Source organism: Oncorhynchus mykiss, chromosome 2 (genome assembly GCF_057628025.1).
Source record: "Oncorhynchus mykiss isolate SJ-2025 chromosome 2, ASM5762802v1, whole genome shotgun sequence".
NCBI classification, from domain to species: Eukaryota; Metazoa; Chordata; class Actinopteri; order Salmoniformes; family Salmonidae; genus Oncorhynchus; species Oncorhynchus mykiss.
The window spans coordinates 101,078,980-101,102,385 of record NC_143023.1 but is presented as its reverse complement, the minus strand read 5'-3'; the positions used below and the strand labels follow the sequence as shown (position 1 = coordinate 101,102,385).

The 23,406-nt window shown below is 45.5% G+C and overlaps 1 protein-coding gene across 1 annotated transcript in view; it reads right to left on the bottom strand.

Moving 5' to 3' along the window:
• Positions 1 to 19,608: 19,608 nt before the first annotated feature.
• The window catches only part of LOC110502612 (voltage-gated potassium channel KCNC1), a 78,770-nt gene continuing 74,972 nt past the window's right edge, over positions 19,609 to 23,406 (bottom strand). The window contains exon 5 of the mRNA XM_036961073.2: positions 19,609 to 20,317. Coding sequence (XP_036816968.2) covers positions 20,184 to 20,317 — 134 coding nt within the window. The 3' untranslated portion in view covers positions 19,609 to 20,183. The remainder of the gene's footprint in view (positions 20,318 to 23,406) is intronic.

Below are 23,406 nucleotides of genomic sequence, written 5' to 3'. Positions count from 1 at the left end.
CTGACAGCTGAACGACTAGACTGACTAGTCTTTCATGTTAGTTTAAACAAATTCCCCCTGGTATGACGCAGTAAATTAGAGGCACTTTTCCACTACGATGAAGTGACAGTGTTCTGGCTATGATTTTATTTACAGTAGGTTGGTTCACCTATTAAGTGCCCTCACATGCTGAGAGTTTAAAAAAATAAAATAAAAAAAATGTTGGTCGGAAAATATAGGCCTACTGTTGCTAATTGGTATTTTACACCTACAACCATGACATTGAATAAGAAAGATATACACATCGTTGTTCAACTGCAATCTTGTGTTGATACTTGATAGGCTAAATGTGTGTGTGACGTTTCTATCAGGAAGTTAGCCTAAAGTGGAATTTGTTTAAACAACACAGTTGTAGGTGTGTAACTGATGTTTCTATCAGGAAGTTAGCCCTAAAGTGGAATTTGTTTAAACAACACAGTTGTAGGTGTGTAACTGACGTTTCTATCAGGAAGTTAGCCCTAAAGGGGAATTTGCTTAACCAACAAAGTTGTAGGTTTTTAACTGACCGCTTTGTAATAGCAAATCTGGTAGTTGTAATGCCTTGGCTTAGTGATCAACAGCAAAGAAATGACTGGTCTGTTTTAGAAATAATTATATTGCACATTTTTTTGTGTGTTTGGTCTCCTATGTGGACAACCAGTATTTAAATCCTAACTTTATCTCAGTAAGTATAATGGAAGGAATTGTTTTATTTCACAGGTGCAAACAGTCCAAAAGGCTTATAATTATTATTATGTGACAATGACAGTGCAACTTCACTATGTAAAGACTAACTCGGTTTCGTCTGTCTGACATAAGTGATAATCTGTTGGCAAAAGAGGGGTGATAGAACCGTAGGAACAGAGATAATCTGTTGGGGAAAGAGGATGATAGAACTGTAGAAACAGAGATAATCTGTTGGAGAAAGGGGTGATAGAACCGTAGGAACAGAGATAATCTGTTGGGGAAAGGGGGGTGATAGAACTGTAGGAACAGAGATAATCTGTTGGGGAAAGGGGGGTGATAGAACTGTAGGAACAGAGATAATCTGATGGGGAAAGGGGGTGATAGAACCGTAGGAACAGAGATAATCTGTTGGAGAAAGGGGTTATAGAACCATAGGAGCAGAGATAATCTTTTGTGGAATAGAACCGTAGGAACAGAGATAATCTGTTGGGGAATAGAACCGTAGGAACAGAGATAATCTGTTGGGGAAAGAGGGTGATAGAACCGTAGGAACAGAGATAATCTGTTTAGGAAAGAGGGTGATAGAACCGTAGAAACAGGGAATCTGTTGGGGAGGGGGTGATAGAACCGTAGAAGTAGAGATAATCTGTTGGGGAAGGGGGTGATAGAACTGAAGGAACATAGATAATCTTTCGGGGAATAGAACCTTAGGAACAGAGATAATCTGTTGGAGAAAGGGGGGTGGTAGAACCGTAGGAACAGAGATAATCTGTCGGGAGGGGGTTATAGAACCGTAGGAACAGAGATAATCTGTTCGGGAAAGGGGGTGATAGAACAGTAGGAACAGAGGTAATCTGTTGGGGAAAGGGGTGATAGAACCGTAGGAACAGAGATAATCTGTTGGGGAATAGAACCGTAGTAACAAAGATAATCTGTTGTGGAATAGAACCGTAGGAACAGATAATCTGTTGGGGGAGGGGTGATAGAACCGTAGGAACAGAGATAATCTGTTGGGGAGGGGGTGATAGAACCGTAGGAACAGAGATAATCTGTTGGAGAAAGGGGTGATGGAACAGAGATAATCTGTCGGGGAGGGGGTGATAGAACTGTAGGAACAGAGATAATCTGTTGGGTTTGAGGGGTGATAGAACCGTAGGAACAGAGATAATCTGTTGGAGAAAGGGGTTATAGAACCATAGGAGCATAGATAATCTGTTGGGGAATAGAACCGTAGGAACAGAGATAATCTGTTGGGGAGGGGGTGATAGAACCGTAGGAACAGAGATAATCTGTTGGAGAAAGGGGTGATGGAACAGAGATAATCTGTCGGGGAGGGGGTGATAGAACTGTAGGAACAGAGATAATCTGTTGGGTTTGAGGGGTGATAGAACCGTAGGAACAGAGATAATCTGTTGGAGAAAGGGGTTATAGAACCATAGGAGCATAGATAATCTGTTGGGGAATAGAACCGTATGAACAGAGATAATCTGTTGGGGAATAGAACCGTAGTAACAAAGATAATCTGTTGTGGAATAGAACCGTAGGAACAGATAATCTGTTGGGGGAGGGGTGATAGAACCGTAGGAACAGAGATAATCTGTTGGGGAGGGGGTGATAGAACCGTAGGAACAGAGATAATCTGTTGGAGAAAGGGGTGATGGAACAGAGATAATCTGTCGGGGAGGGGGTGATAGAACTGTAGGAACAGAGATAATCTGTTGGGTTTGAGGGGTGATAGAACCGTAGGAACAGAGATAATCTGTTGGAGAAAGGGGTTATAGAACCATAGGAGCATAGATAATCTGTTGGGGAATAGAACCGTAGGAACAGAGATAATCTGTTGGGGAAGGGGTGATAGAACCGTAGGAACAGAGATAATCTTTTGGGGAAAGGGGTTGATAGAACCGTAGGAACAGAGATAATCTGTTGGGGAAAGAGGGTGATAGAACCGTAGACACAGAGATAATCTGTCGGGAGGGGGTGATTGAACTGTAGGAACAGAAATAATCTGTTGGGGGAGGGGATATAGAACTGTAGGAAAAGAGATAATCTGTTGGGGAAAGGGGGGTAATAGAACCGTAGAAACAGGGAATCTGTTGGGGAGGGGGTGATAGAACCGTAGAAGTAGAGATAATTTGTTGGGGAAGGGGGGAATAGAACCGTAGGAACAGAGATCATCTGTTGGGGGAGGGGTTATAGAACCGTAGAAGTAGAGATAATCTTTTGTGGAAGGGGATGATAGAACCGTAGGAACAGGGAATATGTTTTGGAGGGGGTTATAGAACCGTAGAAGTAGAGATAATCTGTTGGGGAAGGGGGTGATAGAACCGTAGGAGCAGACATAATCTGTTGGGGAAAGAAGGTGATAGAACCGTAGAAACAGGGAATATGTTGGGGAGGGGGTTATAGAACCGTAGAAGTAGAGATAATCTGTTGGGGAAGGGGGTGATAGAACCGTAGGAGTAGAGATAATCTGTTGGGGAATAGAACCGTAGGAACAGAGATAATCTGTTGGGGAATAGAACCGTAGGAACAGAGATAATTTGTTGGGAAGGGGTGATAGAACCGAAGGAACAGAGATAATCTGTTGGGGAGGGGATGATAGAAAATTAGGAACAGAGGTAATCTGTTGGAGAAAGGGGGGTGGTAGAACCGTAGGAACAGAGATAATCTGTTCGGGAAAGGGGGTGATAGAACCTTAGGAACAGAGGTAATCTGTTGGGGAAAGGGGTGATAGAACCGTAGGAACAGAGAATCTGTTGGGGAAAGAGGGTTATAGAACTGTAGGAACAGAGATAATCTGTTGGGGTTGGGGGGTGATAGAACCGTAGAAACAGAGAATCTGTTGGGGAAAGAGGGTTATAGAACTGTAGGAACAGAGATAATCTGTTGGGGAGGGGGTGATAGAACTGTAGGAACAGAGATAATCTGTTGGGGAATAGAACCGTAGGAACAGAGATAATCTGTTGGGGAATAGAACCGTAGGAACAGAGATAATCTGTTGGGGAATAGAACCGTAGGAACAGAGATAATCTGTTGGGGAAAGAGGGTGATAGAACCGTAGGAACAGAGATAATCTGTTGGGGGAGGGGATATAGAACTGTAGGAACAGAGATAATCTGTTGGGGAAAGGGGGGTGATAGAACCATAGAAACAGGGAATCTGTTGGGGAGGGGGTGATATAACCGTAGGAACAGAGATAATCTGTTGGAGAAAGGGGTTATAGAACCATAGGAGCAGAGATAATCTGTTGGGGAATAGAACCGTAGGAACAGAGATAATCTGTTGGGGAATAGAACCGTAGGAACAGAGATAATCTGTTGGGGGAGGGGTGATAGAACCGAATGAACAGAGATAATCTGTTGGGGGAGGGGTGATAGAACCGAAGGAACAGAGATAATCTGTCGGGGAATAGAACCGTAGGAACAGAGATAATCTGTTGGAGAAAGGGGGTGGTAGAACCGTACGAACAGAGATAATCTCTTGGGAGGGGGTGATAGAACCGTAGGAACAGAGGTAATCTGTTGGGGAAAGGGGTGATAGAACCGTAGGAACAGAGATAATCTGTTGGGAAAAGAGGGTGATAGAACCGTAGGAACAGAGATAATCTGTTGGGGAAAGAAGGTGATAGAACCGTAGAAACAGGGAATATGTTGAGGAGGGGGTTATAGAACCGTAGAAGTAGAGATAATCTGTTGGGGAAGGGGGTGATAGAACCGTAGGAACAGAGATAATCTGTTTGGGAAAGGGGGTGATAGAACCGTAGGAACAGAGATAATCTGTTTGGGAAAGGGGGTGATAGAACCGTAGGAACAGAGGTAATCTGTTGGGGAAAGGGGTGATAGAACCGTAGGAACAGAGATAATCTGTTGGGGAAAGAAGGTGATAGAACCGTAGAAACAGGGAATATGTTGAGGAGGGGGTTATAGAACCGTAGAAGTAGAGATAATCTGTTGGGGAATAGAACCGTAGGAACAGAGATAATTTGTTTGGAAGGGGTGATAGAAAATTAGGAACAGAGGTAATCTTTTGTAGAAAGGGGGGTGGTAGAACCGTAGGAACAGAGATAATCTGTTGGGGAAAGGGGGTGATAGAACCGTAGAAGTAGAGATAATCTGTTGGGGAAGGGGGTGATAGAACCGTAGGAACAGAGATAATCTGTTCGGGAAAGGGGGTGATAGAACCGTAGGAACAGAGGTAATCTGTTGTGGAAAGGGGTGATAGAACCGTAGGAACAGAGATGATCTGTTGGGGAGGGGGTGATAGAACCGTAGGAACAGAGAATCTGTTGGGGAGGGGGTGATAGAACCGTAGAAGTAGAGATAATCTGTTGGGGAAGGGGGTGATAGAACCGTAGGAACAGAGATAATCTGTTTGGGAAAGGGGGTGATAGAACCGTAGGAACAGAGGTAATCTGTTGGGGAAAGGGGTGATAGAACCGTAGGAACAGAGATAATCTGTTGGGGAATAGAACCGTAGTAACAAAGATAATCTGTTGTGGAATAGAACCGTAGGAACAGATAATCTGTTGGGGGAGGGGTGATAGAACCGTAGGAACAGAGATAATCTGTTGGGGAGGGGGTGATAGAACCGTAGGAACAGAGATAATCTGTTGGAGAAAGGGGTGATGGAACAGAGATAATCTGTCGGGGAGGGGGTGATAGAACTGTAGGAACAGAGATAATCTGTTGGGTTTGAGGGGTGATAGAACCGTAGGAACAGAGATAATCTGTTGGAGAAAGGGGTTATAGAACCATAGGAGCATAGATAATCTGTTGGGGAATAGAACCGTAGGAACAGAGATAATCTGTTGGGGAGGGGGTGATAGAACCGTAGGAACAGAGATAATCTGTTGGAGAAAGGGGTGATGGATCAGAGATAATCTGTCGGGGAGGGGGTGATAGAACTGTAGGAATAGAGATAATCTGTTGGGTTTGAGGGGTGATAGAACCGTAGGAACAGAGATAATCTGTTGGAGAAAGGGGTTATAGAACCATAGGAGCATAGATAATCTGTTGGGGAATAGAACCGTATGAACAGAGATAATCTGTTGGGGAATAGAACCGTAGTAACAAAGATAATCTGTTGTGGATTAGAACCGTAGGAACAGATAATCTGTTGGGGGAGGGGTGATAGAACCGTAGGAACAGAGATAATCTGTTGGGGAGGGGGTGATAGAACCGTAGGAACAGAGATAATCTGTTGGAGAAAGGGGTGATGGAACAGAGATAATCTGTCGGGGGGGGGTGATAGAACTGTAGGAACAGAGATAATCTGTTGGGTTTGAGGGGTGATAGAACCGTAGGAACAGAGATAATCTGTTGGAGAAAGGGGTTATAGAACCATAGGAGCATAGATAATCTGTTGGGGAATAGAACCGTAGGAACAGAGATAATCTGTTGGGGAAGGGGTGATAGAACCGTAGGAACAGAGATAATCTTTTGGGGAAAGGGGTTGATAGAACCGTAGGAACATAGATAATCTGTTGTGGAAAGAGGGTGATAGAACCGTAGACACAGAGATAATCTGTCGGGAGGGGGTGATTGAACTGTAGGAACAGAAATAATCTGTTGGGGGAGGGGATATAGAACTGTAGGAAAAGAGATAATCTGTTGGGGAAAGGGGGGTAATAGAACCGTAGAAACAGGGAATCTGTTGGGGAGGGGGTGATAGAACCGTAGAAGTAGAGATAATCTGTTGGGGAAGGGGGGAATAGAACCGTAGGAACAGAGATAATCTGTTGGGGAATAGAACCGTAGGAACAGAGATCATCTGTTGGGGGAGGGGTTATAGAACCGTAGAAGTAGAGATAATCTTTTGTGGAAGGGGATGATAGAACCGTAGGAACAGGGAATATGTTTTGGAGGGGGTTATAGAACCGTAGAAGTAGAGATAATCTGTTGGGGAAGGGGGTGATAGAACCGTAGGAGCAGACATAATCTGTTGGGGAAAGAAGGTGATAGAACCGTAGAAACAGGGAATATGTTGGGGAGGGGGTTATAGAACCGTAGAAGTAGAGATAATCTGTTGGGGAAGGGGGTGATAGAACCGTAGGAGTAGAGATAATCTGTTGGGGAATAGAACCGTAGGAACAGAGATAATCTGTTGGGGAATAGAACCGTAGGAACAGAGATAATTTGTTGGGAAGGGGTGATAGAACCGAAGGAACAGAGATAATCTGTTGGGGAGGGGGTGATAGAAAATTAGGAACAGAGGTAATCTGTTGGAGAAAGGGGGGTGGTAGAACCGTAGGAACAGAGATAATCTGTTCGGGAAAGGGGGTGATAGAACCTTAGGAACAGAGGTAATCTGTTGGGGAAAGGGGTGATAGAACCGTAGGAACAGAGAATCTGTTGGGGAAAGAGGGTTATAGAACTGTAGGAACAGAGATAATCTGTTGGGGTTGGGGGGTGATAGAACCGTAGAAACAGAGAATCTGTTGGGGAAAGAGGGTTATAGAACTGTAGGAACAGAGATAATCTGTTGGGGAGGGGGTGATAGAACTGTAGGAACAGAGATAATCTGTTGGGGAATAGAACCGTAGGAACAGAGATAATCTGTTGGGGAATAGAACCGTAGGAACAGAGATAATCTGTTGGGGAATAGAACCGTAGGAACAGAGATAATCTGTTGGGGAAAGAGGGTGATAGAACCGTAGGAACAGAGATAATCTGTTGGGGAAAGGGGGTGATAGAACCGTAGGAACAGAGATAAGCTGTTGGGGAGAGAGGGTGATAGAACCGTAGAAATAGAGATAATCTGTCGGGAGGGGGTGATAGAACTGTAGGAACAGAGATAATCTGTTGGGGGAGGGGATATAGAACTGTAGGAACAGAGATAATCTGTTGGGGAAAGGGGGGTGATAGAACCGTAGAAACAGGGAATCTGTTGGGGAGGGGGTGATATAACCGTAGGAACAGAGATAATCTGTTGGAGAAAGGGGTTATAGAACCATAGGAGCAGAGATAATCTGTTGGGGAATAGAACCGTAGGAACAGAGATAATCTGTTGGGGAATAGAACCGTAGGAACAGAGATAATCTGTTGGGGGAGGGGTGATAGAACCGAATGAACAGAGATAATCTGTTGGGGGAGGGGTGATAGAACCGAAGGAACAGAGATAATCTGTCGGGGAATAGAACCGTAGGAACAGAGATAATCTGTTGGAGAAAGGGGGTGGTAGAACCGTACGAACAGAGATAATCTCTTGGGAGGGGGTGATAGAACCGTAGGAACAGAGGTAATCTGTTGGGGAAAGGGGTGATAGAGCCGTAGGAACAGAGATAATCTGTTGGGAAAAGAGGGTGATAGAACCGTAGGAACAGAGATAATCTGTTGGGGAAAGAAGGTGATAGAACCGTAGAAACAGGGAATATGTTGAGGAGGGGGTTATAGAACCGTAGAAGTAGAGATAATCTGTTGGGGAAGGGGGTGATAGAACCGTAGGAACAGAGATAATCTGTTTGGGAAAGGGGGTGATAGAACCGTAGGAACAGAGATAATCTGTTTGGGAAAGGGGGTGATAGAACCGTAGGAACAGAGGTAATCTGTTGGGGAAAGGGGTGATAGAACCGTAGGAACAGAGATAATCTGTTGGGAAAAGAGGGTGATAGAACCGTAGGAACAGAGATAATCTGTTGGGGAAAGAAGGTGATAGAACCGTAGAAACAGGGAATATGTTGAGGAGGGGGTTATAGAACCGTAGAAGTAGAGATAATCTGTTGGGGAAGGGGGTGATAGAACCGTAGGAGTAGAGATAATCTGTTGGGGAATAGAACCGTAGGAACAGAGATAATCTGTTGGGGAATAGAACCGTAGGAACAGAGATAATTTGTTTGGAGGGGGTGATAGAAAATTAGGAACAGAGGTAATCTTTTGTAGAAAGGGGGGTGGTAGAACCGTAGGAACAGAGATAATCTGTTGGGGAAGGGGGTGATAGAACCGTAGGAACAGAGATAATCTGTTCGGGAAAGGGGGTGATAGAACCGTAGGAACAGAGGTAATCTGTTGGGGAAAGGGGTGATAGAACCGTAGGAACAGAGATGATCTGTTGGGGAGGGGGTGATAGAACCGTAGGAACAGAGAATCTGTTGGGGAGGGGGTGATAGAACCGTAGAAGTAGAGATAATCTGTTGGGGAAGGGGGTGATAGAACCGTAGGAACAGAGATAATCTGCTTGGGAAAGGGGGTGATAGAACCGTAGAAGTAGAGATAATCTGTTGGGGAAGGGGGTGATAGAACCGTAGGAACAGAGATAATCTGTTCGGGAAAGGGGGTGATAGAACCGTAGGAACAGAGGTAATCTGTTGGGGAAAGGGGTGATAGAACCGTAGGAACAGAGATGATCTGTTGGGGAGGGGGTGATAGAACCGTAGGAACAGAGAATCTGTTGGGGAGGGGGTGATAGAACCGTAGAAGTAGAGATAATCTGTTGGGGAAGGGGGTGATAGAACCGTAGGAACAGAGATAATCTGTTTGGGAAAGGGGGTGATAGAACCGTAGGAACAGAGATAATCTGTTTGGGAAAGGGGGTGATAGAACCGTAGGAACAGAGGTAATCTGTTGGGGAAAGGGGTGATAGAACCGTAGGAACAGAGATAATCTGTTGGGGAATAGAACCGTAGTAACAAAGATAATCTGTTGTGGAATAGAACCGTAGGAACAGATAATCTGTTGGGGGAGGGGTGATAGAACCGTAGGAACAGAGATAATCTGTTGGGGGAGGGGATATAGAACTGTAGGAACAGAGATAATCTGTTGGGGAAAGGGGGGTGATAGAACCGTAGAAACAGGGAATCTGTTGGGGAGGGGGTGATATAACCGTAGGAACAGAGATAATCTGTTGGAGAAAGGGGTTATAGAACCATAGGAGCAGAGATAATCTGTTGGGGAATAGAACCGTAGGAACAGAGATAATCTGTTGGGGAATAGAACCGTAGGAACAGAGATAATCTGTTGGGGGAGGGGTGATAGAACCGAATGAACAGAGATAATCTGTTGGGGGAGGGGTGATAGAACCGAAGGAACAGAGATAATCTGTCGGGGAATAGAACCGTAGGAACAGAGATAATCTGTTGGAGAAAGGGGGTGGTAGAACCGTACGAACAGAGATAATCTCTTGGGAGGGGGTGATAGAACCGTAGGAACAGAGGTAATCTGTTGGGGAAAGGGGTGATAGAGCCGTAGGAACAGAGATAATCTGTTGGGAAAAGAGGGTGATAGAACCGTAGGAACAGAGATAATCTGTTGGGGAAAGAAGGTGATAGAACCGTAGAAACAGGGAATATGTTGAGGAGGGGGTTATAGAACCGTAGAAGTAGAGATAATCTGTTGGGGAAGGGGGTGATAGAACCGTAGGAACAGAGATAATCTGTTTGGGAAAGGGGGTGATAGAACCGTAGGAACAGAGATAATCTGTTTGGGAAAGGGGGTGATAGAACCGTAGGAACAGAGGTAATCTGTTGGGGAAAGGGGTGATAGAACCGTAGGAACAGAGATAATCTGTTGGGAAAAGAGGGTGATAGAACCGTAGGAACAGAGATAATCTGTTGGGGAAAGAAGGTGATAGAACCGTAGAAACAGGGAATATGTTGAGGAGGGGGTTATAGAACCGTAGAAGTAGAGATAATCTGTTGGGGAAGGGGGTGATAGAACCGTAGGAGTAGAGATAATCTGTTGGGGAATAGAACCGTAGGAACAGAGATAATCTGTTGGGGAATAGAACCGTAGGAACAGAGATAATTTGTTTGGAGGGGGTGATAGAAAATTAGGAACAGAGGTAATCTTTTGTAGAAAGGGGGGTGGTAGAACCGTAGGAACAGAGATAATCTGTTGGGGAAAGGGGGTGATAGAACCGTAGAAGTAGAGATAATCTGTTGGGGAAGGGGGTGATAGAACCGTAGGAACAGAGATAATCTGTTCGGGAAAGGGGGTGATAGAACCGTAGGAACAGAGGTAATCTGTTGGGGAAAGGGGTGATAGAACCGTAGGAACAGAGATAATCTGCTTGGGAAAGGGGGTGATAGAACCGTAGAAGTAGAGATAATCTGTTGGGGAAGGGGGTGATAGAACCGTAGGAACAGAGATGATCTGTTGGGGAGGGGGTGATAGAACCGTAGGAACAGAGAATCTGTTGGGGAGGGGGTGATAGAACCGTAGAAGTAGAGATAATCTGTTGGGGAAGGGGGTGATAGAACCGTAGGAACAGAGATAATCTGTTTGGGAAAGGGGGTGATAGAACCGTAGGAACAGAGATAATCTGTTTGGGAAAGGGGGTGATAGAACCGTAGGAACAGAGGTAATCTGTTGGGGAAAGGGGTGATAGAACCGTAGGAACAGAGATAATCTGTTGGGGAATAGAACCGTAGTAACAAAGATAATCTGTTGTGGAATAGAACCGTAGGAACAGATAATCTGTTGGGGGAGGGGTGATAGAACCGTAGGAACAGAGATAATCTGTTGGGGAGGGGGTGATAGAACCGTAGGAACAGAGATAATCTGTTGGAGAAAGGGGTGATGGAACAGAGATAATCTGTCGGGGAGGGGGTGATAGAACTGTAGGAACAGAGATAATCTGTTGGGTTTGAGGGGTGATAGAACCGTAGGAACAGAGATAATCTGTTGGAGAAAGGGGTTATAGAACCATAGGAGCATAGATAATCTGTTGGGGAATAGAACCGTAGGAACAGAGATAATCTGTTGGGGAGGGGGTGATAGAACCGTAGGAACAGAGATAATCTGTTGGAGAAAGGGGTGATGGAACAGAGATAATCTGTCGGGGAGGGGGTGATAGAACTGTAGGAATAGAGATAATCTGTTGGGTTTGAGGGGTGATAGAACCGTAGGAACAGAGATAATCTGTTGGAGAAAGGGGTTATAGAACCATAGGAGCATAGATAATCTGTTGGGGAATAGAACCGTATGAACAGAGATAATCTGTTGGGGAATAGAACCGTAGTAACAAAGATAATCTGTTGTGGAATAGAACCGTAGGAACAGATAATCTGTTGGGGGAGGGGTGATAGAACCGTAGGAACAGAGATAATCTGTTGGGGAGGGGGTGATAGAACCGTAGGAACAGAGATAATCTGTTGGAGAAAGGGGTGATGGAACAGAGATAATCTGTCGGGGAGGGGGTGATAGAACTGTAGGAACAGAGATAATCTGTTGGAGAAAGGGGTTATAGAACCATAGGAGCATAGATAATCTGTTGGGGAATAGAACCGTAGGAACAGAGATAATCTGTTGGGGAAGGGGTGATAGAACCGTAGGAACAGAGATAATCTTTTGGGGAAAGGGGTTGATAGAACCGTAGGAACAGAGATAATCTGTTGGGGAAAGAGGGTGATAGAACCGTAGACACAGAGATAATCTGTCGGGAGGGGGTGATTGAACTGTAGGAACAGAAATAATCTGTTGGGGGAGGGGATATAGAACTGTAGGAAAAGAGATAATCTGTTGGGTTTGAGGGGTGATAGAACCGTAGGAACAGAGATAATCTGTTGGAGAAAGGGGTTATAGAACCATAGGAGCATAGATAATCTGTTGGGGAATAGAACCGTAGGAACAGAGATAATCTGTTGGGGAGGGGGTGATAGAACCGTAGGAACAGAGATAATCTGTTGGAGAAAGGGGTGATGGAACAGAGATAATCTGTCGGGGAGGGGGTGATAGAACTGTAGGAATAGAGATAATCTGTTGGGTTTGAGGGGTGATAGAACCGTAGGAACAGAGAGAATCTGTTGGAGAAAGGGGTTATAGAACCATAGGAGCATAGATAATCTGTTGGGGAATAGAACCGTATGAACAGAGATAATCTGTTGGGGAATAGAACCGTAGTAACAAAGATAATCTGTTGTGGAATAGAACCGTAGGAACAGATAATCTGTTGGGGGAGGGGTGATAGAACCGTAGGAACAGAGATAATCTGTTGGGGAGGGGGTGATAGAACCGTAGGAACAGAGATAATCTGTTGGAGAAAGGGGTGATGGAACAGAGATAATCTGTCGGGGAGGGGGTGATAGAACTGTAGGAACAGAGATAATCTGTTGGGTTTGAGGGGTGATAGAACCGTAGGAACAGAGATAATCTGTTGGAGAAAGGGGTTATAGAACCATAGGAGCATAGATAATCTGTTGGGGAATAGAACCGTAGGAACAGAGATAATCTGTTGGGGAAGGGGTGATAGAACCGTAGGAACAGAGATAATCTTTTGGGGAAAGGGGTTGATAGAACCGTAGGAACAGAGATAATCTGTTGGGGAAAGAGGGTGATAGAACCGTAGACACAGAGATAATCTGTCGGGAGGGGGTGATTGAACTGTAGGAACAGAAATAATCTGTTGGGGGAGGGGATATAGAACTGTAGGAAAAGAGATAATCTGTTGGGGAAAGGGGGGTAATAGAACCGTAGAAACAGGGAATCTGTTGGGGAGGGGGTGATAGAACCGTAGAAGTAGAGATAATCTGTTGGGGAAGGGGGGAATAGAACCGTAGGAACAGAGATAATCTGTTGGGGAATAGAACCGTAGGAACAGAGATCATCTGTTGGGGGAGGGGTTATAGAACCGTAGAAGTAGAGATAATCTTTTGTGGAAGGGGATGATAGAACCGTAGGAACAGGGAATATGTTTTGGAGGGGGTTATAGAACCGTAGAAGTAGAGATAATCTGTTGGGGAAGGGGGTGATAGAACCGTAGGAGCAGACATAATCTGTTGGGGAAAGAAGGTGATAGAACCGTAGAAACAGGGAATATGTTGGGGAGGGGGTTATAGAACCGTAGAAGTAGAGATAATCTGTTGGGGAAGGGGGTGATAGAACCGTAGGAGTAGAGATAATCTGTTGGGGAATAGAACCGTAGGAACAGAGATAATCTGTTGGGGAATAGAACCGTAGGAACAGAGATAATTTGTTGGGAAGGGGTGATAGAACCGAAGGAACAGAGATAATCTGTTGGGGAGGGGGTGATAGAAAATTAGGAACAGAGGTAATCTGTTGGAGAAAGGGGGGTGGTAGAACCGTAGGAACAGAGATAATCTGTTCGGGAAAGGGGGTGATAGAACCTTAGGAACAGAGGTAATCTGTTGGGGAAAGGGGTGATAGAACCGTAGGAACAGAGAATCTGTTGGGGAAAGAGGGTTATAGAACTGTAGGAACAGAGATAATCTGTTGGGGTTGGGGGGTGATAGAACCGTAGAAACAGAGAATCTGTTGGGGAAAGAGGGTTATAGAACTGTAGGAACAGAGATAATCTGTTGGGGAGGGGGTGATAGAACTGTAGGAACAGAGATAATCTGTTGGGGAATAGAACCGTAGGAACAGAGATAATCTGTTGGGGAATAGAACCGTAGGAACAGAGATAATCTGTTGGGGAATAGAACCGTAGGAACAGAGATAATCTGTTGGGGAAAGAGGGTGATAGAACCGTAGGAACAGAGATAATCTGTTGGGGAAAGGGGGTGATAGAACCGTAGGAACAGAGATAAGCTGTTGGGGAAAGAGGGTGATAGAACCGTAGAAATAGAGATAATCTGTCGGGAGGGGGTGATAGAACTGTAGGAACAGAGATAATCTGTTGGGGGAGGGGATATAGAACTGTAGGAACAGAGATAATCTGTTGGGGAAAGGGGGGTGATAGAACCGTAGAAACAGGGAATCTGTTGGGGAGGGGGTGATATAACCGTAGGAACAGAGATAATCTGTTGGAGAAAGGGGTTATAGAACCATAGGAGCAGAGATAATCTGTTGGGGAATAGAACCGTAGGAACAGAGATAATCTGTTGGGGAATAGAACCGTAGGAACAGAGATAATCTGTTGGGGGAGGGGTGATAGAACCGAATGAACAGAGATAATCTGTTGGGGGAGGGGTGATAGAACCGAAGGAACAGAGATAATCTGTCGGGGAATAGAACCGTAGGAACAGAGATAATCTGTTGGAGAAAGGGGGTGGTAGAACCGTACGAACAGAGATAATCTCTTGGGAGGGGGTGATAGAACCGTAGGAACAGAGGTAATCTGTTGGGGAAAGGGGTGATAGAACCGTAGGAACAGAGATAATCTGTTGGGAAAAGAGGGTGATAGAACCGTAGGAACAGAGATAATCTGTTGGGGAAAGAAGGTGATAGAACCGTAGAAACAGGGAATATGTTGAGGAGGGGGTTATAGAACCGTAGAAGTAGAGATAATCTGTTGGGGAAGGGGGTGATAGAACCGTAGGAACAGAGATAATCTGTTTGGGAAAGGGGGTGATAGAACCGTAGGAACAGAGATAATCTGTTTGGGAAAGGGGGTGATAGAACCGTAGGAACAGAGGTAATCTGTTGGGGAAAGGGGTGATAGAACCGTAGGAACAGAGATAATCTGTTGGGAAAAGAGGGTCATAGAACCGTAGGAACAGAGATAATCTGTTGGGGAAAGAAGGTGATAGAACCGTAGAAACAGGGAATATGTTGAGGAGGGGGTTATAGAACCGTAGAAGTAGAGATAATCTGTTGGGGAAGGGGGTGATAGAACCGTAGGAGTAGAGATAATCTGTTGGGGAATATAACCGTAGGAACAGAGATAATCTGTTGGGGAATAGAACCGTAGGAACAGAGATAATTTGTTTGGAGGGGGTGATAGAAAATTAGGAACAGAGGTAATCTTTTGTAGAAAGGGGGGTGGTAGAACCATAGGAACAGAGATAATCTGTTGGGGAAAGGGGGTGATAGAACCGTAGAAGTAGAGATAATCTGTTGGGGAAGGGGGTGATAGAACCGTAGGAACAGAGATAATCTGTTCGGGAAAGGGGGTGATAGAACCGTAGGAACAGAGGTAATCTGTTGGGGAAAGGGGTGATAGAACCGTAGGAACAGAGATGATCTGTTGGGGAGGGGGTGATAGAACCGTAGGAACAGAGAATCTGTTGGGGAGGGGGTGATAGAACCGTAGAAGTAGAGATAATCTGTTGGGGAAGGGGGTGATAGAACCGTAGGAACAGAGATAATCTGCTTGGGAAAGGGGGTGATAGAACCGTAGGAACAGAGATAATCTGTTTGGGAAAGGGGGTGATAGAACCGTAGGAACAGAGGTAATCTGTTGGGGAAAGGGGTGATAGAACCGTAGGAACAGAGATAATCTGTTGGGAAAAGAGGGTGATAGAACCGTAGGAACAGAGATAATCTGTTGGGGAAAGAAGGTGATAGAACCGTAGAAACAGGGAATATGTTGAGGAGGGGGTTATAGAACCGTAGAAGTAGAGATAATCTGTTGGGGAAGGGGGTGATAGAACCGTAGGAGTAGAGATAATCTGTTGGGGAATAGAACCGTAGGAACAGAGATAATCTGTTGGGGAATAGAACCGTAGGAACAGAGATAATTTGTTTGGAAGGGGTGATAGAAAATTAGGAACAGAGGTAATCTGTTGGAGAAAGGGGGGTGGTAGAACCGTAGGAACAGAGATAATCTGTTGGGGAAAGGGGGTGATAGAACCGTAGAAGTAGAGATAATCTGTTGGGGAAGGGGGTGACAGAACCGTAGGAACAGAGATAATCTGTTCGGGAAAGGGGGTGATAGAACCGTAGGAACAGAGGTAATCTGTTGGGGAAAGGGGTGATAGAACCGTAGGAACAGAGATGATCTGTTGGGGAGGGGGTGATAGAACCGTAGGAACAGAGAATCTGTTGGGGAGGGGGTGATAGAACCGTAGAAGTAGAGATAATCTGTTGGGGAAGGGGGTGATAGAACCGTAGGAACAGAGATAATCTGTTCGGGAAAGGGGGTGATAGAACCGTAGGAACAGAGGTAATCTGTTGGGGAATAGAACCGTAGGAACAGAGATAATCTGTTGGGGAATAGAACCGTAGGAACAGAGGTAATCTGTTGGGGGCGGGGTTGATAGAACCGTAGGAACAGAGATAATCTGTTGGAGAAAGGGGGTGATAGAACCGTAGGAACAGAGATAAACTGTTGGGGTTGGGGGGTGATAGAACCGTAGGAACAGAGGTAATCTGTTGGGGAATAGAACCGTAGGAACAGAGATAATCTGTTGGGGAATAGAACCGTAGGAACAGAGGTAATCTGTTGGGGGCGGGGTTGATAGAACCGTAGGAACAGAGATAATCTGTTGGAGAAAGGGGGTGATAGAACCGTAGGAACAGAGATAAACTGTTGGGGTTGGGGGGTGATAGAACCGTAGAAACAGAGAATCTGTTGGGGAGGGGGTGATAGAACCGTAGGAACAGAGATAATCTGTTGGGGAAAGAGGGTGATAGAACTGTAGGAACAGAGATAATCTGTTGGGGAATAGAACCGTAGAAACAGAAATAATCTGTTGGGGAATAGAACCGTAGGAACAGAGATAATCTGTTGGGGAAAGAGGGTGATAGAACCGTAGGAACAGAGATAATCTGTTGGGGAAAGGGGGTGATAGAACCGTAGGAACAGAGATAAACTGTTGGGGAAAGAGGGTGATAGAACCGTAGAAACAGAGATAATCTGTCGGGAGGGGGTGATAGAACTGTAGGAACAGAGATAATCTGTTGGGGGAGGGGATATAGAACCATAGGAGCAGAGATAATCTGTTGGGGAATAGAACCGTAGGAACAGAGATAATCTGTTGGGGAATAGAACCGTAGGAACAGAGATAATCTGTTGGGGGAGGGGTGATAGAACCGAATGAAAAGAGATAATCTGTTGGGGAGGGGTGATAGAACCGTAGGAACAGAGATAATCTGTTGGAGAAAGGGGTTATAGAACCATAGGAGCAGAGATAATATTTTGGGGAATAGAACCGTAGGAACAGAGAATCTGTTGGGGGAGGGGTGATAGAACCGTAGGAACAGAGATAATCTGTTTGGGAAAGGGGGTGATAGAACCGTAGGAACAGAGATAATCTGTTGAGGAAAGAGGGTGATAGAACCGTAGGAACAGAGATAATCTGTTTGGGAAAGGGGGTGATAGAACCGTAGGAACAGAGATAATCTGTTGGGGAAAGAGGGTGATAGAACCGTAGAAACAGAGATAATCTGTCGGGAGGGGGTGATTGAACTGTAGGAACAGAAATAATCTGTTGGGGGAGGGGATATAGAACTGTAGGAAAAGAGATAAACTGTTGGGGAATAGAACCGTAGGAACAGAGATAATCTGTTGGGGAATAGAACCGTAGGAACAGAGAATCTGTTGGGGGAGGGGTGATAGAACCGAAGGAACAGAGATAATCTGTCGGGGAATAGAACCGTAGGAACAGAGATAATCTGTTGGAGAAAGGGGGGTGGTAGAACCGTAGAAACAGAGATAATCTGTCGGGGGGGGGGGGGGGGGGGTGATAGAACTGTAGGAACAGAGATAATATGTTGTGGAAGGGGGTGATAGAACCTTAGGAACAGAGGTAATCTGTTGGGGAAAGGGGTGATAGAACCGTAGGAACAGAGATAATCTGTTGGGGAGGGGGTGATAGAACCGTGGGAACAGAGATAATCTGTTGGGGAATAGAACCGTAGGAACAGAGATAATCTGTAGGGGAATAGAACCGTAGGAACAGAGATACTCTGTTGGGGGAGGGGTGATAGAGCCGTAGGAACAGAGATAATCTGTTGGAGAAAGGGGGGTGATAAAACTGTAGGAACAGAGATAATCTGTTGGGGTTGGGGGGTGATAGAACCGTAGGAACAGAGATAATCTGTTGGGGAGGGGGTGATAGAACTGTAGGAACAGAGATAATCTGTTGGAGAAAGGGGTGATAGAACCGTAGGAACAGAGATAATCTGTTGGGGAGTGGTTGATAGAACTGTAGGAACAGAGATAATCTGTTGGAGTAAATGGTTATAGAACCATAGGAGCAGAGATAATCTGTTGGGGAAAGGGGTGATAGAACCATAGGAACAGAGATAATCTGTTGGGGAGGGGTGATAGAACCTTAGGAACAGAGATAATCTGTTGGGGAATAGAACCGTAGGAACAGAGATAATCTGTTGGGGAATAGAACCGTAGGAACAGAGATAATATGTTGGGGGAGGGGTGATAGAACCGTAGGAACAGAGATAATCTGTTGGAGAAAGGGGGGTGATAGAACCGAAGGAACAGAGATAATCTGTCGGGGAGGGGGTGATAGAACTGTAGGAACAGAGATAATCTGTTGGGGTTGTGGGGTGATAGAACCGTAGAAACAGAGAATCTGTTGGGGAGGGGGTGATAGAACCGTAGGAACAGAGATAATCTGTTGGGGAAAGAGGGTGATAGAACCGTAGGAACAGAGATAATCTGTTTGGGAGGGGGTGATAGAACCGTAGAAACAGAGATAATCTGTCGGGAGGGGGTGATAGAACTGTAGGAACAGAGATAATCTGTTGGGGGAGGGGATATAGAACTGTTGGAACAGATATAATCTGTCTGGGAAAGGGGGGTGATAGAACCGTAGAAACAGGGAATATGTTGGGGAGGGGGTGATATAACCGTAGGAACAGAGATAATCTGTTGGGGAAAGAGGGTTATAGAACCGTAGGAACAGAGATAATCTGTTGGGGAAAGGGGTGTGATAGAACTGTAGAAACAGAGAATCTGTTGGGGAGGGGGTAATAGAACCGTAGAAGTAGAGATAATCTGTTGGAGAAAGGGGGTGATAGAACCGTAGGAACAGAGATAATCTGTTGGGTAGGGGGTGATAGAACCGTAGGAACAGAGATAATATGTTGGAGAAAGGGGGTGATAGAATCGTAGGAGCAGAGATAATCTGTTATGGAATAGAACCGTAACAGAGATAATCTGTTGGGGAATAGAACCGTAGGAACAGAGATAATCTGTTGGAGAAAGGGGGGTGATAGAATCGTAGGAGCAGAGATAATCTGTTGGGGAATAGAACCGTAACAGAGATAATCTGTTGGGGAATAGAACCGTAGGAACAGAGATAATCTGTTGGAGAAAGGGGGGTGATAGAATGTATCTGAGTAACAGTTTATTATTATTATTTTAAAACAGAAGCAGCACACAAATATTTGATAATCACTCAAAATAAACATTTAGGAGTTCTAACACACAATTTTTGCACACACAAGTGTATATACAGGTACTAGGCACATACACACCAACAATAGGCACAGAACATTACAGTACGTTACAGCACAATAACCAGTGACAGATACTGACTACATGAGGCTTGACAACAACACTCCCTATGCTGAGTTAGGATGCATCTTAAAACCAAATGGCACCCTATTCCCTATGTAGTGCACTACTTTAGACCAGAGCCCTATGGCACCCTATTCCCTATATAGTGCACTACTTTAGACCAGAGCCCTATAGAACCCTATTCCCTATATAGTGCACTACTTTAGACCAGAGCCCTATGGCACTCTATTCCCTATTAGGTGTGCACTAATTTTGATCAGGTGTGGTTATTAAAAGGGATTAGGATGCCATTTAGTCTGTGAGGTACAGGTTGCCACTGTAACACCCAATTATTTAAAACTAATTTTACACACACAACAAACGAGGCTGATGTATTATCAGGTGGGGGGTTGGTGTTGCGGTGAGGGGGTCTTATTATGGGCCAGACATATCGTGGTGGGAACACCATGGTTCATTACACAAACTGAGTCTGATGCTGCTGGTCTGCTCCGAGGCTGTCGCTGGGTGGTCTCTACAAACATATAAAAAAAAAACAACACAGACAATTATTTCAACAAATGATGTATGAGGGATAGGAGGAAATTATGCTGACGATGGATAGGTTGACTAGGATAACTCTACTATAACAGTGTAGGGGGCTAGGATTCCTCTCTATAACAGTGTAGGGGGCTAGGATACCTCTACTAGAACAGTGTAGGGGGCTAGGATACCTCTACTGCAGCAGTGTAGGGGGCTAGGATACCTCTACTAAAACAGTGTAGGAGACTAGAATACCTCTACTAAAACAGTGTAGGAGACTAGAATACCTCTACTAGAACAGGGTATGAGACTAGAATACCTCTCTATAACAGTGTAGTTGCTAGAATACCTCTCTATAACAGTGTATGGGGGCTAGAATACCTATCTATAACGGTATAGGAGGCTAGAATACCTCTACTAGAACAGTGTAGGAGGCTAGAACAGTGTAGGAGTCTTGAATACCTCTCTAGAACAGTGTAGGAGGCTAGAATACCTCTACTAGAACAGTGTAGGAAGCTAGAATACCTCTACTAGAACAGTGTAGGAGGCTAGAATACCTCTACTAGAACAGTGTAGGAGGCTAGAACAGTGTAGGAGTCTTGAATACCTCTCTAGAACAGTGTAGGAGGCTATAATACCTCTACTAGAACAGTGTAGGAAGCTAGAATATCTCTACTAGAACAGTGTAGGAGACTAGAATACCTCTCTATAACAGTGTAGGTTGCTAGAATACCTCTCTATAACAGTGTATGGGGGCTAGAATACTTATCTATAACGGTATAGGAGGCTAGAATACCTCTACTAGAACAGTGTAGGAGGCTAGAATACCTCTACTAGAACAGTGTAGGAGGCTAGAATACCTCTACTAGAACAGTGTAGGAGGCTAGGCAAGATTACTTATACTGTAAAAGTGTAGGAGGCTAGGTTTGAATACCTCTAGTAGAACAGTGTAGGAGGCTAGAATACCTCTACTAGAACAGTGTAGGAAGCTATAATACCTCTACTATAACAGTGTAGGAGGCTAGAATACCTCTCTATAACAGTGTAGGAGACTAGAATACCTCTACTAGAACAGTTTAGGTGACTAGAATACCTCTACTATAACAGTTTAGGTGGCTAGAATACCTCTACTATAACAGTGTAGGAGACTAGAATACCTCTACTATAACAGTGTAGGAGACTAGAATACCTCTACTAGAACAGTTTAGGTGACTAGAATACCTCTACTATAAAGGTTTTGGGGGCTAGACTAGAATACTTCTACTATAACAGTTTAGAAGGCTAGGCATGAATACCTCTTCTATAACAGGCTAGGGGGCTAGAATAACAGTGTTGGGGGCTAGAATACCTCTACTATAATAGTGTAGTAGGCTAGAATACCTCTACTATAATAGTGTAGGAGTCTTGAATACCTCTACTAGAACAGTGTAGGAGTCGTGAATACCTCTCTATAACAGTGTAGTAGGCTAGAATACCTCTCTATAACAGTGTAGTAGGCTAGAATACCTCTACTATAACAGTGTAGGAGGCTATAATACCTCTACTATAACAGTGTAGGAAGCTATAACACCTCTACTATAACAGTTTAGGGGGCAGGTGACTATGCTAGGCTACCTCTAGTATAACACTTTTGGGGGGCAGTTTGCTATGCTAGGCTACCTCTACTATGCTGGGCTACCTCTACAGAAAGAGTGCAGTGGGGCAGGTGGCTAGGCTAGGTTACCTCTACAGAACAGTGCAGTGAGACAGGTGGCTAGGCTAAGCTAACTCCACAGAATAGTGCAGTGGGGCAGGTGGCTAGGCTAGGTTACCTCTACAGAACAGTGCTGTGGGGCAGGTGGCTATGCTAGGCTAGGCTAACTCTACAGAACAGTGGGGCAGGTGGCTTGGCTACCTCTGCAGAACAGTGCAGAGGGGAGGTGGCTAGGCTAGGCTACCTCTACAGAACAGTGCAGAGGGGAGGTGGCTAGGCTTCCTCTATGGAACAGTGCAGAGGGGAGGTGGCTAGGCTAGGCTACCTCTACAGAACAGTACAAGGAGCAGGTGGCATGGCTACCTCTACAGAACAGTGCAGAGGGGAGGTGGCTAGGCTAGGCTACCTTTACAGAACAGTGCAGAGGGGAGGTGGGTAGGCTACCTCTACAGAACAGTGCAGAGGGGAGATGGCTAGGCTAGGCTACCTCTACAGAACAGTGCAGAGGGGAGGTTGCTAGGCTAGGCTACCTCTACAGAACAGTGCAGAGGGGAGGTGGCTAGGCTAGGCTACCTCTACAGAACAGTGCAGAGGGGAGGTGGCTAGGCTACCTCTACAGAACAGTGCAGAGGGGAGGTGGCTAGGCTAGGCTACCTCTACAGAACAGTGCAGAGGGCAGGTGGCTAGGCTAGGCTACCTCTACAGAACAGTGCAAGAGGGGAGGTGGCTAGGCTAGGCTAGGCTACCTCTACAGAACAGTGCAGAGGGGAGGTGGCTAGGCTACCTCTACAGAACAGTGCAGAGGGGAGGTGGCTAGGCTAGGCTACCTCTACAGAACAGTGCAGAGGGCAGGTGGCTAGGCTAGGCTACCTCTACAGAACAGTGCAAGAGGGGAGGTGGCTAGGCTAGGCTAGGCTACCTCTACAGAACAGTGCAGAGGGGAGGTGGCTAGGCTACCTCTACAGAACAGTGCAGAGGGGAGGTGGCTAGGCTAGGCTACCTCTACAGAACAGTGCAGAGGGGAGATGGCTAGGCTAGGCTACCTCTACAGAACAGTGCAGAGGGGAGGTGGCTAGGCTACCTCTACAGAACAGTGCAGTGGGGAGGTGGCTAGACTAGGCTACCTCTACAGAACAGTGCAGAGGGCAGGTGGCTAGGCTACCTCTACAGAACAGTGCAAGAGGGGAGGTGGCTAGGCTACCTCTACAGAACAGTGCAGAGGGGAGGTGGCTAGGCTAGGCTACCTCTACAGAACAGTGCAGAGGGGAGGTCGCTAGGCTACCTCTACAGAACAGTGCAGAGGGGAGGTGGCTAGGCTAGGCTACCTCTACAGAACAGTGCAGAGGGCAGGTGGCTAGGCTAGGCTACCTCTACAGGACAGTGCAGAC